Source organism: Macaca mulatta, chromosome 1 (genome assembly GCF_049350105.2).
Source record: "Macaca mulatta isolate MMU2019108-1 chromosome 1, T2T-MMU8v2.0, whole genome shotgun sequence".
Taxonomy (NCBI): domain Eukaryota; kingdom Metazoa; phylum Chordata; class Mammalia; order Primates; family Cercopithecidae; genus Macaca; species Macaca mulatta.
This window is the reverse complement of record NC_133406.1, coordinates 207,833,458-207,848,032: the sequence shown is the minus strand read 5'-3', so window position 1 is coordinate 207,848,032 and position 14,575 is coordinate 207,833,458. Positions and strand designations below refer to the sequence as shown.

Here is a 14,575-nt window from a genome sequence, read left to right as displayed (position 1 = left end):
CCACACTCCAGCCTGGGCAACATAGTAAGGCTCTATGTCAAAAATATAAAATAAAATAAATGCATAAGGTAATTAGAATGGGGCCTGCAGAGAGTAATCAGAGTTAAGTGTTAACTGTTGTTAATACTATTAAGTGGCCAAAATCCTTGGGCTAACAGAACACCCCTGGCCTCTCTCTCCTACTCCACATTAAAACACAAACTGACTACATCATCCCTTCCCTGCTTGAAAAGCTTCAATAACGGGCTCTAAAATGTGTCCAAACCCTTCGCATGACAGTAAGGTCTGCTCTTCCTTGTCCTCTGCCTGCTTCCCTAGCTGCTTCTCCCACCCACTTCCATTCTTCCCAAGTTCCTTCAGCCATACGCATACTGACCCTGGAACCTGCTGTGCTTTTTCATGCTTCCATGCCTCGTACAAGCTCTAGTGTCTTTCTTTCACCACCTAGCAGATTCCTGCTCAATTTCCTGTGTGCCCAAAGTAGTTGATCTCTCCTGTGTCCCCTTCATGCTCCAGATATCCTTTCATCCCAGCACACATCACCCAGTATTACAATGGACTGTTTACATGTGAGTTTCTCTCTGGACTGTGAATGCTTCCAGGGTTGGATTGTACCCTTTGCTTCCTGAATTCTTTTTGCCTGACTCGATGCCAGCAGGCCTGTGGCAGAACCTCAATGTTTGTGGAAGAAGTGAGACTCCTAACTACCCATCCCTGCATCAGAGATGCAGCCCTGATCAGTCGGTGCTAGGCATGGCAGGGTGGAGACTGGGACCTACTCTTTGTCTTTGAAGGAGCCCCAGTCCCCTGGAGAAGATGAGTCCATGTATTTACAAATAAAAGAGTGCAGAGGCTGCATGAATGGAGTGTGGGCCAATCACATTTCCAGGAGACAAATTAGAGGTTGCCAGGTGGGTGTGGAGAGGAAGGAGACATAGGAGGAGAAACAGGGAGGTACTGATTTCATGGAACTCTAGGTGGTTGTTTTGCGTGAACGTAAAATTAAGAGAAACATGAAGCCAGACAGGCCTTGTGTGGCAAGATGATGAGCCTAGACTTTAGCATGCAGGCAAAACTCTTCCCCGGTCCCTAATTCTAGGAACTCTTGGCCCAGGGAGGGGTTTCTAGGGCATTTCTTTGTTTCCTACAGCAGCAATGCAAGCTGAGGTATGAACCTAGAAGGGAAAGGCAGCCCAATTTATAAAACACATTTAATTTGACACAGCTTATCTGATTCTCACAAAACTCTGCCCTCAGTGGCTGCCTGGCAAACTCCTACTAACCCTTCAAGGTGTGGCTCAGATGTTCCCTACTTTGAGGCCTTCCCAGATCCACTTAAGCTAAGTTGATCACTTCCTGATCTGTTTTCCACTGCTCTCCACAAGTCTCTCCGATTTTATACCCATCTCCTCTGCTAGACTGAGAGGTCCTTGGGGGCAGGCAATGTCTCATTCATCTTTGTTTCTTGGTCTCCCAGGCCCAGCAAAGATAAGGCAAGAGTAAATCTGTTGAATACATGTGGTATTACTGTGTCTATTTTGCAAATAGAGAAACTGAGGCTCAAAGAGTGTGAGTGATACATTCAAGGCCACCTAAGTGAGGAGCAGAACCAGGACCTACACCTGGTCTGAAGAATCCATCTGGTGAGGAGGGAAGGCACAAGGTTTCACATAGTTAAGGTCAGAGTTTGGCAAACTTTCAAAGGAACTGTGCTTTGGTTCTGATCCCTGCTGCCCTGAAATCAGCACAGCTGAGGGAAGAACTTCACATTCTGCACTACCTCTGTGATGACCTGAGGTCAGGCCACTTCCTTCACTAATGCAAACTTCCCAGGTGACCACTGTCTACTTTACCTACCAGCTTCATAGCTCTAGGCACAAGCTTCTCAGCCAGACAGGCTGGGTCCCAGTCTCAACCTCAACACTTGCTATGTGACCCCTGGGTTTCAGTTTCTCATCTGTAAAATGGGGATAATGATGATACCAAACTTGCAGGTCACTGTAAGGGTTAATTGAGATAATGCATACGGAGAATTTTTTTTTTTGAGATGGAGTTTTGCTTTATCGCCCAGGCTGGAGTGCAGTGGCACAATCTTGGCTCACTGCAACCTCTGCCTCCCAGGTTCAGGCAATTCCCCCACCTCAGTCTCCTGAGTAGCTGGGACTAAAGGAGTACACCACCATGCCTGGCTAATTTTTGTATTTTTGTAGAGACGGGGTATCGCCATGTTGGCTAATCTTGTCTCGAACTCCTGACCTCAGGTGATCCACCATGCCTGGCATACAGAGGGTTCAGCATGATGTCTGGCACATGGAAAATGCTCCTTCCTTTCCACCTCCCTACCCCACTGCCCAAATCTTTTATCTCTTCAGGGTTTGGCTCCAGTCTCTCATACTCCTCCATGAAGCCTCCCTGCTCTGACTGCTGCAACCTTCACTCATTGCCCTCTAACTCCTGCAGCCCTTATTTATGCCACACAATTCAGGGTATTCAATCGAGCTGGATTCCTGTTGGTTACATCCTCAGGATCCGGACTGCTTTCCCCTTCCCCAAAGTCTCAGTTCCCAATAGGAATCCATGTAGTTTCAGGGAAGCTGATTCTACTTTCTCCCTCCCCAATCCCCCCAATTATAAGGGCAAGGCACATGATCTAGGCTAAGCCAGTAAACAACCCTTGCCACTAATTGCTGATTCAGAGGTGGGCATGTAATCTTATTCAGTTCAGTGACTCTCAGGACTTTCGCTGGGAATTCTGTGATACAGGGTCTCTGTATTTTCTCTCTTGTTCTGGATGTTGTGGAGTACTGATGTGACGTCTGGAACTGCTGCAGTCATTTTGCTACCATGAGAGAGACAAGCCTGATGATACCAAGGGGGCAGTCATGAGATTGGCACATAAGTGAAATCCTGACCACACCATGCCTGACTGCTGGGCTCCACTAGACTTTCAGTTGCATGAGTCAACAAATGTCCTTTATTAAGCCAGTTTTCTGTTATTTACAACTCAAAGCATTCTGATTTAAACATCTAGTTAAATGATTTTGTTTAGGTCACCAAAAGATGTATATATTCACTTATATGTTGACTAGGTCCCTGCTATATACAAGTACTGTGCTGGATGCTAGGATTTAACAATGAATAGCATTAATGTGGTACTATTCTCATCAGGGAGCCCAAGCATGATGTATAGTATGGCAAAAAGAATTGGAGATTAAAATGCCTGTGTTTAGGGGATGGCTCTGATGTTGTATTTAACTTCCTCAGTATCCATCTTACCTCCTTTGGATAGCAGAACCCTGACTTTTCTTTGAGAAGCCATCTAAAGGCCTGGTCAGTGGACCCAAGACTGGCCAAGAGGCATATTCCATGCACCTGGCCACAGCAACTAATTCAGCGATGGGCATAAAAGTCAGCCCTGAGACTGCAAACTTTAAAAACAGGTCCTGTCCTGCTGGGGTCACTAAACTGGGGAAACATAAGCCTGGGTTTCCTTAAGCTGTAAAAGAGTGCTAAGACTAGTTAATCTCTAAGAGTTGGTAGCAATAAACTCTCTGACTTCACCCATTATTGAACTAGACATTATCAGTGCCTCCTCCCATGCCTGGCCCTGGGCTGCATGATAGGGAAAGAGGGATGAGGCAGACTTATTGCCCTCTTTAGCTGAGTCTTGAAAGGACTCAGCTAAACATACACAGTATAGCCATACAAGTGGTAATCAGAGGGCACCAACTCAGCCTGAGTTGTTAGTTTTGTATTTTAAAAGTATGTGACATGTTAAACACAGAAAAATTAGAAGACATACTAAAAATTTTAAAACAAAAATGTCCCTTAGTTCAACCACTCAGTTATGATCATTGTTAATATTTTCACCTATATGTACCCAGATGCTTTTCTATGTACATAAACTTTTAAATTTAAAAAAAAAAAATACCAAATGCAATGGAGCCTGGATGGAAAAGACATTAGTGGAAAAGCTAGTGAAAACCAAATACTGTCAGTCTAGTAATGTACCAATGTTAATCTCTTAGTTTTGACAAATGTACCATACTCAAGTAAAATGTTAACATTAGGGGAAACTAGGTGAAGTATATACAGAAACTCTCTATACTATTTTTAGAACCTTTCTATAAACTTAAAATTACTCCAAAATACAATGTTTCCTTTTAAAAATAGATCCATTCTTTACCCAGACATGGTGGTGCACAAGACCAGCCTGGACAACATATGGAGATCCTGTCTCCACGAGGAAAAAAAAAAAAGCAAATTCCATTCTGTATTGTTTTAAAACCTTTGTTTATTCACTTAATACATTTATCATAAAATCTTTCTGTCTTAAAATGACTTATTTCGTGATCACATATGATTCCATCCCATGAATGAATCAGCCAATCTCCCCTTTTGTTGGAAATTTAGGTTGTTTCCAATTCTAACCCTGTTATAAAGAATGCTTTCTGCACATACTTAGTCATTTCCTTGGGGTACATGTACAAACTGGAATTGCTGAGCCAGAGCTGCTAGCTAGGAAACACTTACTGAGCACTATGGGCATCACTGTTCTAAAACACCTGATAGACATGAACTCATCCTGTCAACAGCACGAAGAGAGAGGCACTGTTCTCATTCCCTTACCACAGGACAATTTTCAAAAATTTCCAAAACATGAGCCAACATATTCTCACTAAAGACTCTCTCGGCCCACTCCAGCACCTCACTGGTGTTGAACATGTACCCCATCATGATCTTTTGTGCTCCCTCCTATTTTGGCCTCAAGATAGGAGCAGGTACAGCTAGGCCAAGGTATGGTTTCAACAGTTGAAGGTGTGCCCCTCATCTTCAACTACAGAATGTCCTACTCTCAGTAAGCTTTGCGGGTGACAAGACCATCGCTATCTGGTTGGCTGCCGTGTCAGGACCACAATGTCTCCTGCCAGCCTGGAGTAGAATCAGCATCCCTGGGGAAGATAACACTGATTCCCATCTCCACTCAGGGGCACATTTGGTAGCTCAGGAAACACCTCAGTGAAAAGCAACCTGTTCGGGTTTGGTACAGAATTCCAGGGGGATGAGGTGCCACTGAGGAATGGGAATGGGTAAAGATACCTATTCTGAAATAGCTGGTAGCCATGGTAAGGTCCTTTTTTCCTCAGCAAATGGCCTTGGGAAACGACATAGAAAGGATCATTTATTGGGTAGCTGCTATTTCTCAATTCATATGAACTTCACCACTCTTCTAGATGAGTGCTATGACCCTCATTTTACAGATGAGTTCATTGAGGCTTACAGGTTAAGTGTCTCCCTCAAGGCACACAGTAAGCTACTGTCAGGGCCAAGATCTAACCACAGACCATCTTTGTCATCCCCAGAACTCATGCCCACACCACTAGACACATGACTGGAAAAGAGAGCCGACAGTAAAACTGAGGCACTTCCCCCACTTCAGCCCCACAGCAAAGGATTGCCTGATTCACGGTCAAAGCACAGACTGTGGTGTGTTTAGGGGAGGGAGGAAGAGTGGCACATGGGATGAGCTTAAAGCGGCCCATCAAATCTCTATGTACATATCCTTGTCTTTTGCTCTTCTGCATTCTTGACATTATTCATGAGTTGAAAAGCTTCCCTTCTACGGTCACTGTGCTTTGTTTGAAAACTTATCTCTAACCAGATACAGATTTCCCAAGAACTCTGGTAGGGGTTCTCTAGGTCAGCAGTCCCCAACATTTTTGGCACCAGGGACTAGTTTCGTGGAAGACAATTTTTCCACAGACCAGGATGAAACTGTTCCACCTCAGATAATCAGGCATTAATTAGATTCTCACAAGGAGCAGGCAACCTACACATTCCTCGCATGCACAGTTCACAATAGGGTTTGTGCTTCTATGAGAATCTAATGCCACTGCTGATCTGACAGGAGGTGGAGCTCAGGCGGTAATGCTCACTTGCCTGTCGCTCACCTCCTGCTGGTGGTAGTCGTGGCCTGGGAGTTGGGGACCCCTGCTTGAGACCCCCGCTTGAGGTTAAAGCAGCCCAGAGCACCAGTGGCCGCTGTACCTTCCCTTGTGCTGTGCCCTCAGCTGGAATGCTGCCACCCTCTGCATGGAGTCACCCAGATCCCACCTCCTTCACAAAGCTACCTTCTTCTCTGCAGTGTGACCTCCTGTACTGCATAACTAGCCCTTCCTTTACACTCTGCTTCTCTTCCAAAATAGACTCAAGGCAGTTTACAACACACATGAGTACAAAAATGCTAAACACAGAACTAAGATTGGGCTGGCGTTGGAATTTCATTAAGAAACCATGGCTGAGGAATGATTAACAACTGAACACAAGACATAGTTTTGAGTTTCCTCACAGCCAGGGCAAGAAGGAAAACAGTAGAAAATGAAGCATTTCTTTTTTTTTTTTTGAGACGGAGTCTCACCCTGTCGCCTAGGCTGGAGTGCAATGGTACGATCTCAGCTCACTGCAACCTACGCCTCCCGGGTTCAAGCAATTCTCCTGCCTCAAACTCCCGAATAGTTGCTATTACAGGTGCATGCCACCACGCCCAGCTGATTTTTTTGGTATATTTAGTAGAGACAGGGTTTCACCATGTTGGCCAGGGTAGTCTCAAACTCCTGACCTTGTGATCCACATACCCCAGCCTCCCAAAGTGCTGGGATTACAGGCATGAGCTACTGTGCTCGGCCAAAAATGAAGCATTTCTTATCTAGTAGAAGAAAGAAGACCAGCTAAACAGGAAGCATAATGAACTCCTAGCTAAGCTCAGAGGAATTTGTCTGGAAAACCCTTACAGAACACCACACAATCAAATTATTTGCTCCATAGCAACTTTACCCCCAAAATGCAGATCTGTTTGGCTTATTGGCTTGAGGACTATCTGCACAGGATCTAGACCCATGTTGTCTTGCCCTTTGATACTTTGTCTTTCCATTCCCACCTGCTTTCTGCTGGGGGCACCTCAATCTGGACTGGGCACCTGGAAGGGGTCCTCTGTGAGAGCAGCTCATCATCACACTGCCATGGATGACTCTAAAGACAGAGCTGCTGCATTCCCAAGACATCAGAAGCACACTGCTCCCTCTGGAGTTATGAATAATGCAACACCATCAGCCACACAGAGCTGTAGTCTGAGAGAGCTGCCTGTGCCTCAAGAGCCTGCATACACACCCTCCCCTGGCCACCTTTTCCAGAACCAGGAGACAGTCGTGGAGGACAGGGGATGGGAACCAGCTCCTTTCCCCCAACATAACTCGCCCCTCCGGCCTTTCTGGAATATGGGTGATTCTAGGAGCTATGCAAATCCAGCACATTGGAGCTTGAGTACCAACAATAAGGAAACAACAGAGGATGACAAAATAGAAAAAGGTCTTCTTACCTGTGGCAGGTCCTTCACTGTAACACAGCAAACCTACTCGAGTTTCTCCTTTTGTTTAGATCCATGGCTCATAGCCTTTTCTGTATCATGAGTGTCTTTGAGATCATTTCCTCTCTCCCCAGCAAAGTGTCAAAGCAATTGGTACAGTGGTAAGAGGTTGGGGTGTGGAGCCAGACTTGGGCTCATGCTCTGGTTCTGCCATTATCAGATGTCTGAACCTCAAAGTCCACAGACATAAAGATAATAGCAGTACTTACCTCCATGGGGTTATTGAGAAGAATAAATGAGATAATGTATGCAGAACCTCCCACACAGTTAAGCATTTAATACGTTAGACTATTATTAATTATGAAAACACATAAAGAATTCTGCATATAATTTCAGAGGTTTGATTTCTAGGCGATCCTTAGCCTGGTTCCAGATGGTCAGTAAGACAACTTTCATCAATGCCTACATTTTCCCTCTGAATTCCATCTGTGTTTACCAAGCATTTGCTGTGTCCTGGGCAGTCCAACCCACATGAGTATCTTGGTCACTAATGTCATCAGCACCTTTGAGGGATAGGGATCATTCCCATTCTACTGATGAGGTGAGATAACTTGCCCAAGTTCGCATGGTGAAGTTGCTGTTGAAATCTGTCTTCTGACTCGCTCTGTCTTCATCTGAGGGAAGACTTGTGAGGCTTCTGAAGAGGCTGCTTTCCATCCTGCTGTGTTCTATCAGTGACACTTTGTGCACACAGGAGATCCTAAGACACATACCCTAGGCCCTCAGAGCCGGCAGTGACTTCTTTAAAATCAGTTCTGGCAGTGCTGAGTGTCCATGGAAAAGAGCTCTTATTCAGAGCAGCCCTTCCTGTCTGCAGAGCTATGCAAGTAATTAAATCACTTCAGCAACAAGGTCAAGGGGACAGATAAGTGTTAGAGACTGTGTTTCAGTCCTGACTGCCTCTTATGCATGACCTCAGGAATGCCACTTCACCTCTCTGAGTCTGGTTTCCTCACCTATAAAAGTGAAGGACAGTTCTGACTCCACAGGGTGCTGTGTGAGGGTTACCTGAAGTCGAGGGTTACATGAAGCCTTTGCATAGTACCTGGCATAACGTCAGTCTTCTGGGAGTGGTAGGACTAGTCTGCATTCTTGGTTTGCAGATTGGAAGAGGAAACCCAGGCCCAAAGAAGCAAACAAACAATAGTTCACCCAGTCTTCTCTGTTTATTCTTCTCACTACACCATGCTGCTTCGCAGGCTGGTTTGACAAACATTTCCCCGCAATTGGATGCATGATGACCGACGGAGGAAAGAAAATTTTCATAGGGCATTTAAAAAGCTCAGGGAACAAACAGATCAGTGCAAATCAGTAAGGTTGACACCTGAAAATGACTCTGCAGAGGTGAGGAAGTGGAGCAGAAGAAGGAGGGGCTGGTTCAGGGAACAGGATTTAATATGTCAGTGAAGATCCTGCCTCTCTCTGTAACAAGATGCCTAAAGAAGAATAGTGGTGCTTCCAGCCAGCTCCCTCTTGTTTTGGGAACAACAGTCATTTCTCAGAAAACTCACTTGCAAAGGCAGCCCTTCCAAAAGCATAAGAGCTTTAGTTTGGACAAATGATTTAAGCTCACTTTTGCTGGAGAGGAAATGAATTTAAACTAGGACACACAGAGAAGCAACAAAGAGTGCTAAAGAAGCAACTGAAAAGGTAGTCAAAGATCTGGCTTAGGGATTAGAAGCACTGGCTTTCTAGACTATGGACAAGTGCCCATTCAACAATTATCCAGTCTGGCAGGAAGCAGGTATTTTTCTGTGTATATCTGGATCCAACTAACATTTATCCATTGTCTGTTGCGTGCCAGGTACTGAGCAAAAACCTTCTTCCTATAAATTTCATTTAATGCCATTAAGGCCAAGAAGGTGGCATAACCAACTTCCTTTTTCAGCTGAGGAAACAGGAGCAGAATGAATAACTAACTGGCTGGGATTTGTCCTAGGTCCCCTAAACTCCAAGCACAGTGCTAGCTCCACTAGACCAAGCTGCCTTGTCTCTGGGCTCAAGAAAAGCCTGCATAGGAGCTGAAGGTCCAGAGGTTGCAAGCTTATCTTATGTGCACATACTTGGACCTCCCTACCACATAGCTGTCAGTGACCATAAGAAAGGGCTTCTTTTCCTTCCAAGCCAGGTCCAGAATTCAGTATCATTTTTCTAGCTTAGATTATCTTAAAAAATGCCACAACAGGGGATACAAATTTTAACATTTTATTGATTTAGGGGCCAAACAAGGCAGCATTTGGTCAGTTAAGAAAGGCACCTCATTGAAAATAATACATCACAGTGCTGTTGAGTGATCCCAGTCACAGGATTTGATAATGGAAAGGACAATCTTTGGATGACATAGCTTAGGACACTTGCTCATTTATTTAAAAGAGTCCCTTCACACACTGCAGATAAAAGAAGGCAAGAGCATAGGATTGTGGCATGTGCTGTGTAGCTGTGAGAGGTTACTCATGAGAGTAGGTAGCCTAGTAAATCAGTGGTAAGTCAGGGGAAGGGAATCAGCCTCCCTTTCCATTCCATTCCCTTCCCCCTCCCCTTGATTCCAGTATGCTTGATTTGTTGAGCCACCATCCCTATGAATACACCTTACATCTCTTTCAAATGTGGAGACGGTTTTTTGATCTTACAGTGTGTGGAACCAGGGTCAGTAATCAAAGCCTCCCTGTTGCAAGCTATAGACACACAGGACAACAATTTGATTTCCTGTACTCTTGGTCTGGAACCCATGGGGTTCTGAGATAAAAGCTGAGGTCTTAGTGCACTGGCTTTAAAAAATATTTTCACCAGTCCAGAGTAAATGAAAACCCGATTCCTTAGAAATAATACTGTATCTCTCTATTTCTACCCCCACCCTCCAAGCATGGTATTTTTTAAAAAATTAATTTTTCCCTTACACTTTAAAAACTCCCGCCTATGTATAAAAGAAACTGCCACACTACAATAACACTGCTGTTGTTCCAACTATTCCTTTGAGCCCCTCACCAGCCCTCCCTCACCATCCTCACCCTGACCACCCTTCCCTTCTGCCCAGCACCTAAGAGCAGGGATCACGCCGCAGGGTGATGAGCAGTGGTGTAGTCTCGCCTGGCCTTCTGATACTAGGCTGAAATAGAGAGGAAACAAGAGAGAACAAAATGGGTTTTTAAAAACCAAGTACATATCAAAGGAGGCTGGCATGTAAGCCCCAGCAACCAAATGCATTAAACACTGGACATTTCTCTGACAGGTAAAAGCAGAACCTGCTGAGGCTAAGACTCTGGAATTAAACAAAGCAAAAACAGAATTCTAACCATTCTGAGAAGGGTATATGCATTCCCTATGAATCTTCTAGTTCTCATGGGCAGCCCAAATATTACTTGCACATGTTGTATGCACACATGAATCTATGTGGATGGATGACAAATATTTGGGCAAGGATCATGCATATTCAATTAGCAAACATTCAGGGACCTCAACTTTGAGGCCAAGTGCTTACAATTGTCCCTAGTTCAAGGGGAGGAGCTGATTCCAAGATTCATGATGCCACTGTCACCCAGAGAAGGATCCCAGGCCAGGCACACATCGCTGACAGTTTTTGTTTCACTCCTCTTCCTTGCCCATTCCCAGAAGTCATGTGCTTCCCAGAAACACACAAAGCCAGACTGAGTTTCCATTAAGAGTGGGTGGAGTTAGTTTAGAGCCAGGAAGACAAGGCAGGACAGAGGCAGCAGACATTCACTTGGACCAGGCAAAGAGGGAAGCAAGGTGGCCACGTACTCATGCCCAGTTGCTATGTGGACGGCAGATAAGACCTCTGGTAGTCTCACAGATGGCAGGAGAGCTCAGGTCAGAAGGAGGCTGGGCACTTTAGAGCCCACTAAATCGAGTCAGCAGCAGATTATGCTGAGGCAGGCGACATTATTTACTGGATCTGCCACTGACTTTCTAATGGTTTTTCCAGAGGCTGCTGTTTTTGTGGTCCTTCATAGTAGTCTGTTACTTCATCTGTTTGCCACAAATCAAACCAGAGACCAAAAGACATAGCAGGGAACTTAGAAAATGCTCAATAGTTGGGAAGCTAAGGTTATGAATAAAAGCTGGTTACTGTCACAGGTGGTCTTATTTCCGGGTGATCTTTTCTTGGGGAAGTCCATGGCTATAGCCATCATAAAATTAGGGGTGAAGGGTTGGATCTAGAAGGCAGAGGGTTTGGGCTTAAAAAGAACATATCTGATTTCAGTTTTATGTCCTGGAGAGAGACTGGGTTTGAGTAAATACTGATCAAAATAAATCCAAGAATAGATCACACACTGTTTTGTCGACACTTGGAAACAGAGGCAAACATTAAAAATAAAAGCAAATAAACCTACCCTCGTCTCTCTTTGGGGAAGTAGATTTGACTGCTCTCAGATGCTCAGCCTCCATGTTCAGAAGACAATCTGAATTCAAAAGGACCTTTCACCTGGTTTAATTCTCTGGCAACAATTCAGTTTTCAAACCCAATTCCCAAATAATCGCTACTTTTCAGCATCATGATGCAGATCACAAAAACATTCTAATTTGGCCTGGCTCTTTTTATGACGTCTCCCAGTAATTTCTATAACCTGCAACGTAAGCGCCTTTTTCCTTCCACCTAAGGGGAAAAAAATTAATGATCCCTGTTCACATGTTGACTCATGTGGGTTTTCATTATGGGTTAGAAAACAAATGGAATTCTCTGTCCATAATGTACCATCAGGAACTGAGACCCTGCCTGACTTCACATGATCCTGGACTTCTAATCAGCTGCTGGAAATGGAAGAAATACTATGAGGTTTTGGAATTGTGGCCCCTGGAAGATTACCTGGGTTAGTTTATTTTGGTCAAAAAATAAAATCAAAAGTATGGTTAAAGTAAACAGCTGGGCCGGATGTGATGGCTCACATCTGTGATCCTGGCACTTTGGGAGGCCAAGGCGGGTGGATTGCTTAAGCCCAGGAGTTCAAGACCAGCCTTGGCAACTTGGCAAAACCCTGTCTCTGCAAAAAGTACAAAAATTAGCCAGGTGTTATGGCGTGCACCTGTAGTCCCAGCTGCTCAGGAGGCTGAGGCGGGAGAATTGCTTGAGCCCCAGGAGGCAGAGGTTGCTGTGAACCAAGATCACACCACTGCACTCCAGCCTGGGTGGCAGAGTGAAACCCTGTCTCAAAACAACAACAAAAAAGAAGTAAACAGCTGGTAAAGCAACCTAGCCTAAAACTTAGAAAGTAGGAGAGTGAACACATATGTACACACACACACACACAACACACATACACACAGATGAGATGAGAGTAGCACACACGCCAAAGATAAATCAAGCAAGTGCTTTTTTAATCAATACATCAAATGATATTTTTGCTAGCCTGAGGAAGCTTCTCTTTGCCTGTCCTATCATTCCCACCCATTCCCTCACAGAGATAGGAAGAAATTCCTTCTTGGACCCAACATTAGATAAACATAACCAAGTCTTTACATGTGGCTTTGGAGAAGGCTGCTAGGATGCTTGCGAACACGACATCAGGGGTCTGGGATGCATCGATAGCGGAGTGGATCCCCCGTTTCCTGTAGTACTCTATGAGCGGGGTGGTTTGAGTGTGGTAAGCTTGCAGGCGGATTTTCAAGGCCTTCTCATTATCATCTGATCGACGAATCAAGGGTTCCCCAGTGATCTGAGAATAGGAAGACAGCAATGAAAGGCTGGGACTGTTAGCAAGGTTTTCTTATTCCATGCCAGATGCAGATTTGAGATGGGACCATTCTGCCCAGGATGCTGTCTGTTCCCAAAGCCCATCAGAAGCAAAGACAAGCAATCCAGACCCTCTCCAATGAAGAACTTGCTACTCCCAGGAGCAGAGCAGCTGGTGAACAGAAGTCAGAGAGTTTGTCAGAAACACCAACTGTGAGGAAAGGGGCTCATGAGGGGAAGATAGGCAATAACTTTCTCATCTTTGTGCTCAGGTGATCCAGCTTCTAAGATAAACACTTCTAGGGTCAAAAGTAAGGAAGTCAAAGGCCCCTAAGACCAGGAGAATACATCAAAATCAAAGATACATTAGCAGTTGTAATCTTAGTTGCTTAAATATTTAGCATATGTACTAGAGTGTCACCCATCAACATTTTAAAAGTGGCAAGTAAAATGAGAAAGAACTTTGAATGGCAGAATTAGCAGCTTTGCAAAATGTGACTATGTTGCCATAACGGCTCTGGAACCTGTATTTATAGAACCTGGATGACCTAATGAACTTGTTTCATAGGACGAAGGTAAACCCAGGAAATTCTTACTGTTGTCTGCATGCTTTAAAACAGACCATATAGACTCTTTATGGCAAATGGTGCAGTGACCATGTATGAAACCCCAGGACACAGTACAGCCGCAGTAACTATAAAAAGAATATTTTTCTGGAGGACTGGTCATCAAACTTCTCTTCAGTGCCACACTCTTCCCACTCTCCAATTCTAGGCTTTTAAGAAACCTTCTCCTGATTAGCTGATCACTTAGGTGGCCATGATGCCAGAAAGGGGCTGCTCTTGACAGAAGACAGGTACAATCTGGGCACTGCAAAAAGCTGGCACCACTGGTAGCAACCTTGAGGCCAAGCAATAAACCACCTAAGGAGACACTGAACAGATCTGACACAGGCCATGATTTACTTGATAGTGTTATTTTTCATGACTAAGTTAGCAATATTGGTAGAAATAAAAGGAAGATGGAACGAATAAAGGAAAAAGAAAACAGTGAAGAAAGGAGAAGGAAAGAAAAGGAAATTTTTTGTCTGAGTTTACATACGTCATCTTTCATGGGCTCTTTTGGAGGGTTGAACTCCTCATGGTAGGAACGGCCACTCTTGGGGTGAATCAGCCTGAAAGACAGCAAATGAATATGAGTTAGGTTAACTGATAGTACGCGCCTGCACTCCACTCTAGGGGGCTCCGGAATGACAAGCAGAGACAGGGACCCTGGATGCAAGGACCCAGCACCCAACAGAAAATCCAGCTAAATAACTGGGCTTTCAGGAGAGCTTATGCCAGTGGCAGAGTATATTTTCTATTTTGACCAAACATTATCATGAGTATCTGGTTGAAGAGTAAACGGGCTGGCATAACTACCTAATTCAGGACTTGAGAGAAGGAACTCTGGTGCTGGTCTCA

At 44.6% G+C, this 14,575-nt stretch overlaps 1 protein-coding gene across 4 annotated transcripts in view; it reads right to left on the bottom strand.

The window, feature by feature from the left end:
• Window positions 1–8,570: 8,570 nt before the first annotated feature.
• AK2 (adenylate kinase 2) overlaps window positions 8,571–14,575 on the bottom strand; it is a 28,375-nt gene continuing 22,370 nt past the window's right edge. For 2 of the 4 annotated variants that reach the window (XM_015134309.2, XM_015134321.2), the window contains exons 5-8: window positions 14,214–14,286; window positions 12,900–13,095; window positions 11,776–11,844; window positions 8,571–10,529 (exon numbers count right to left, since the gene is read on the bottom strand). In XM_015134309.2, the coding sequence (XP_014989795.1) occupies window positions 10,525–10,529; window positions 11,776–11,844; window positions 12,900–13,095; window positions 14,214–14,286 (343 nt within the window). In that variant the 3' untranslated portion in view covers window positions 8,571–10,524. 4 annotated transcript variants of the gene reach the window in all.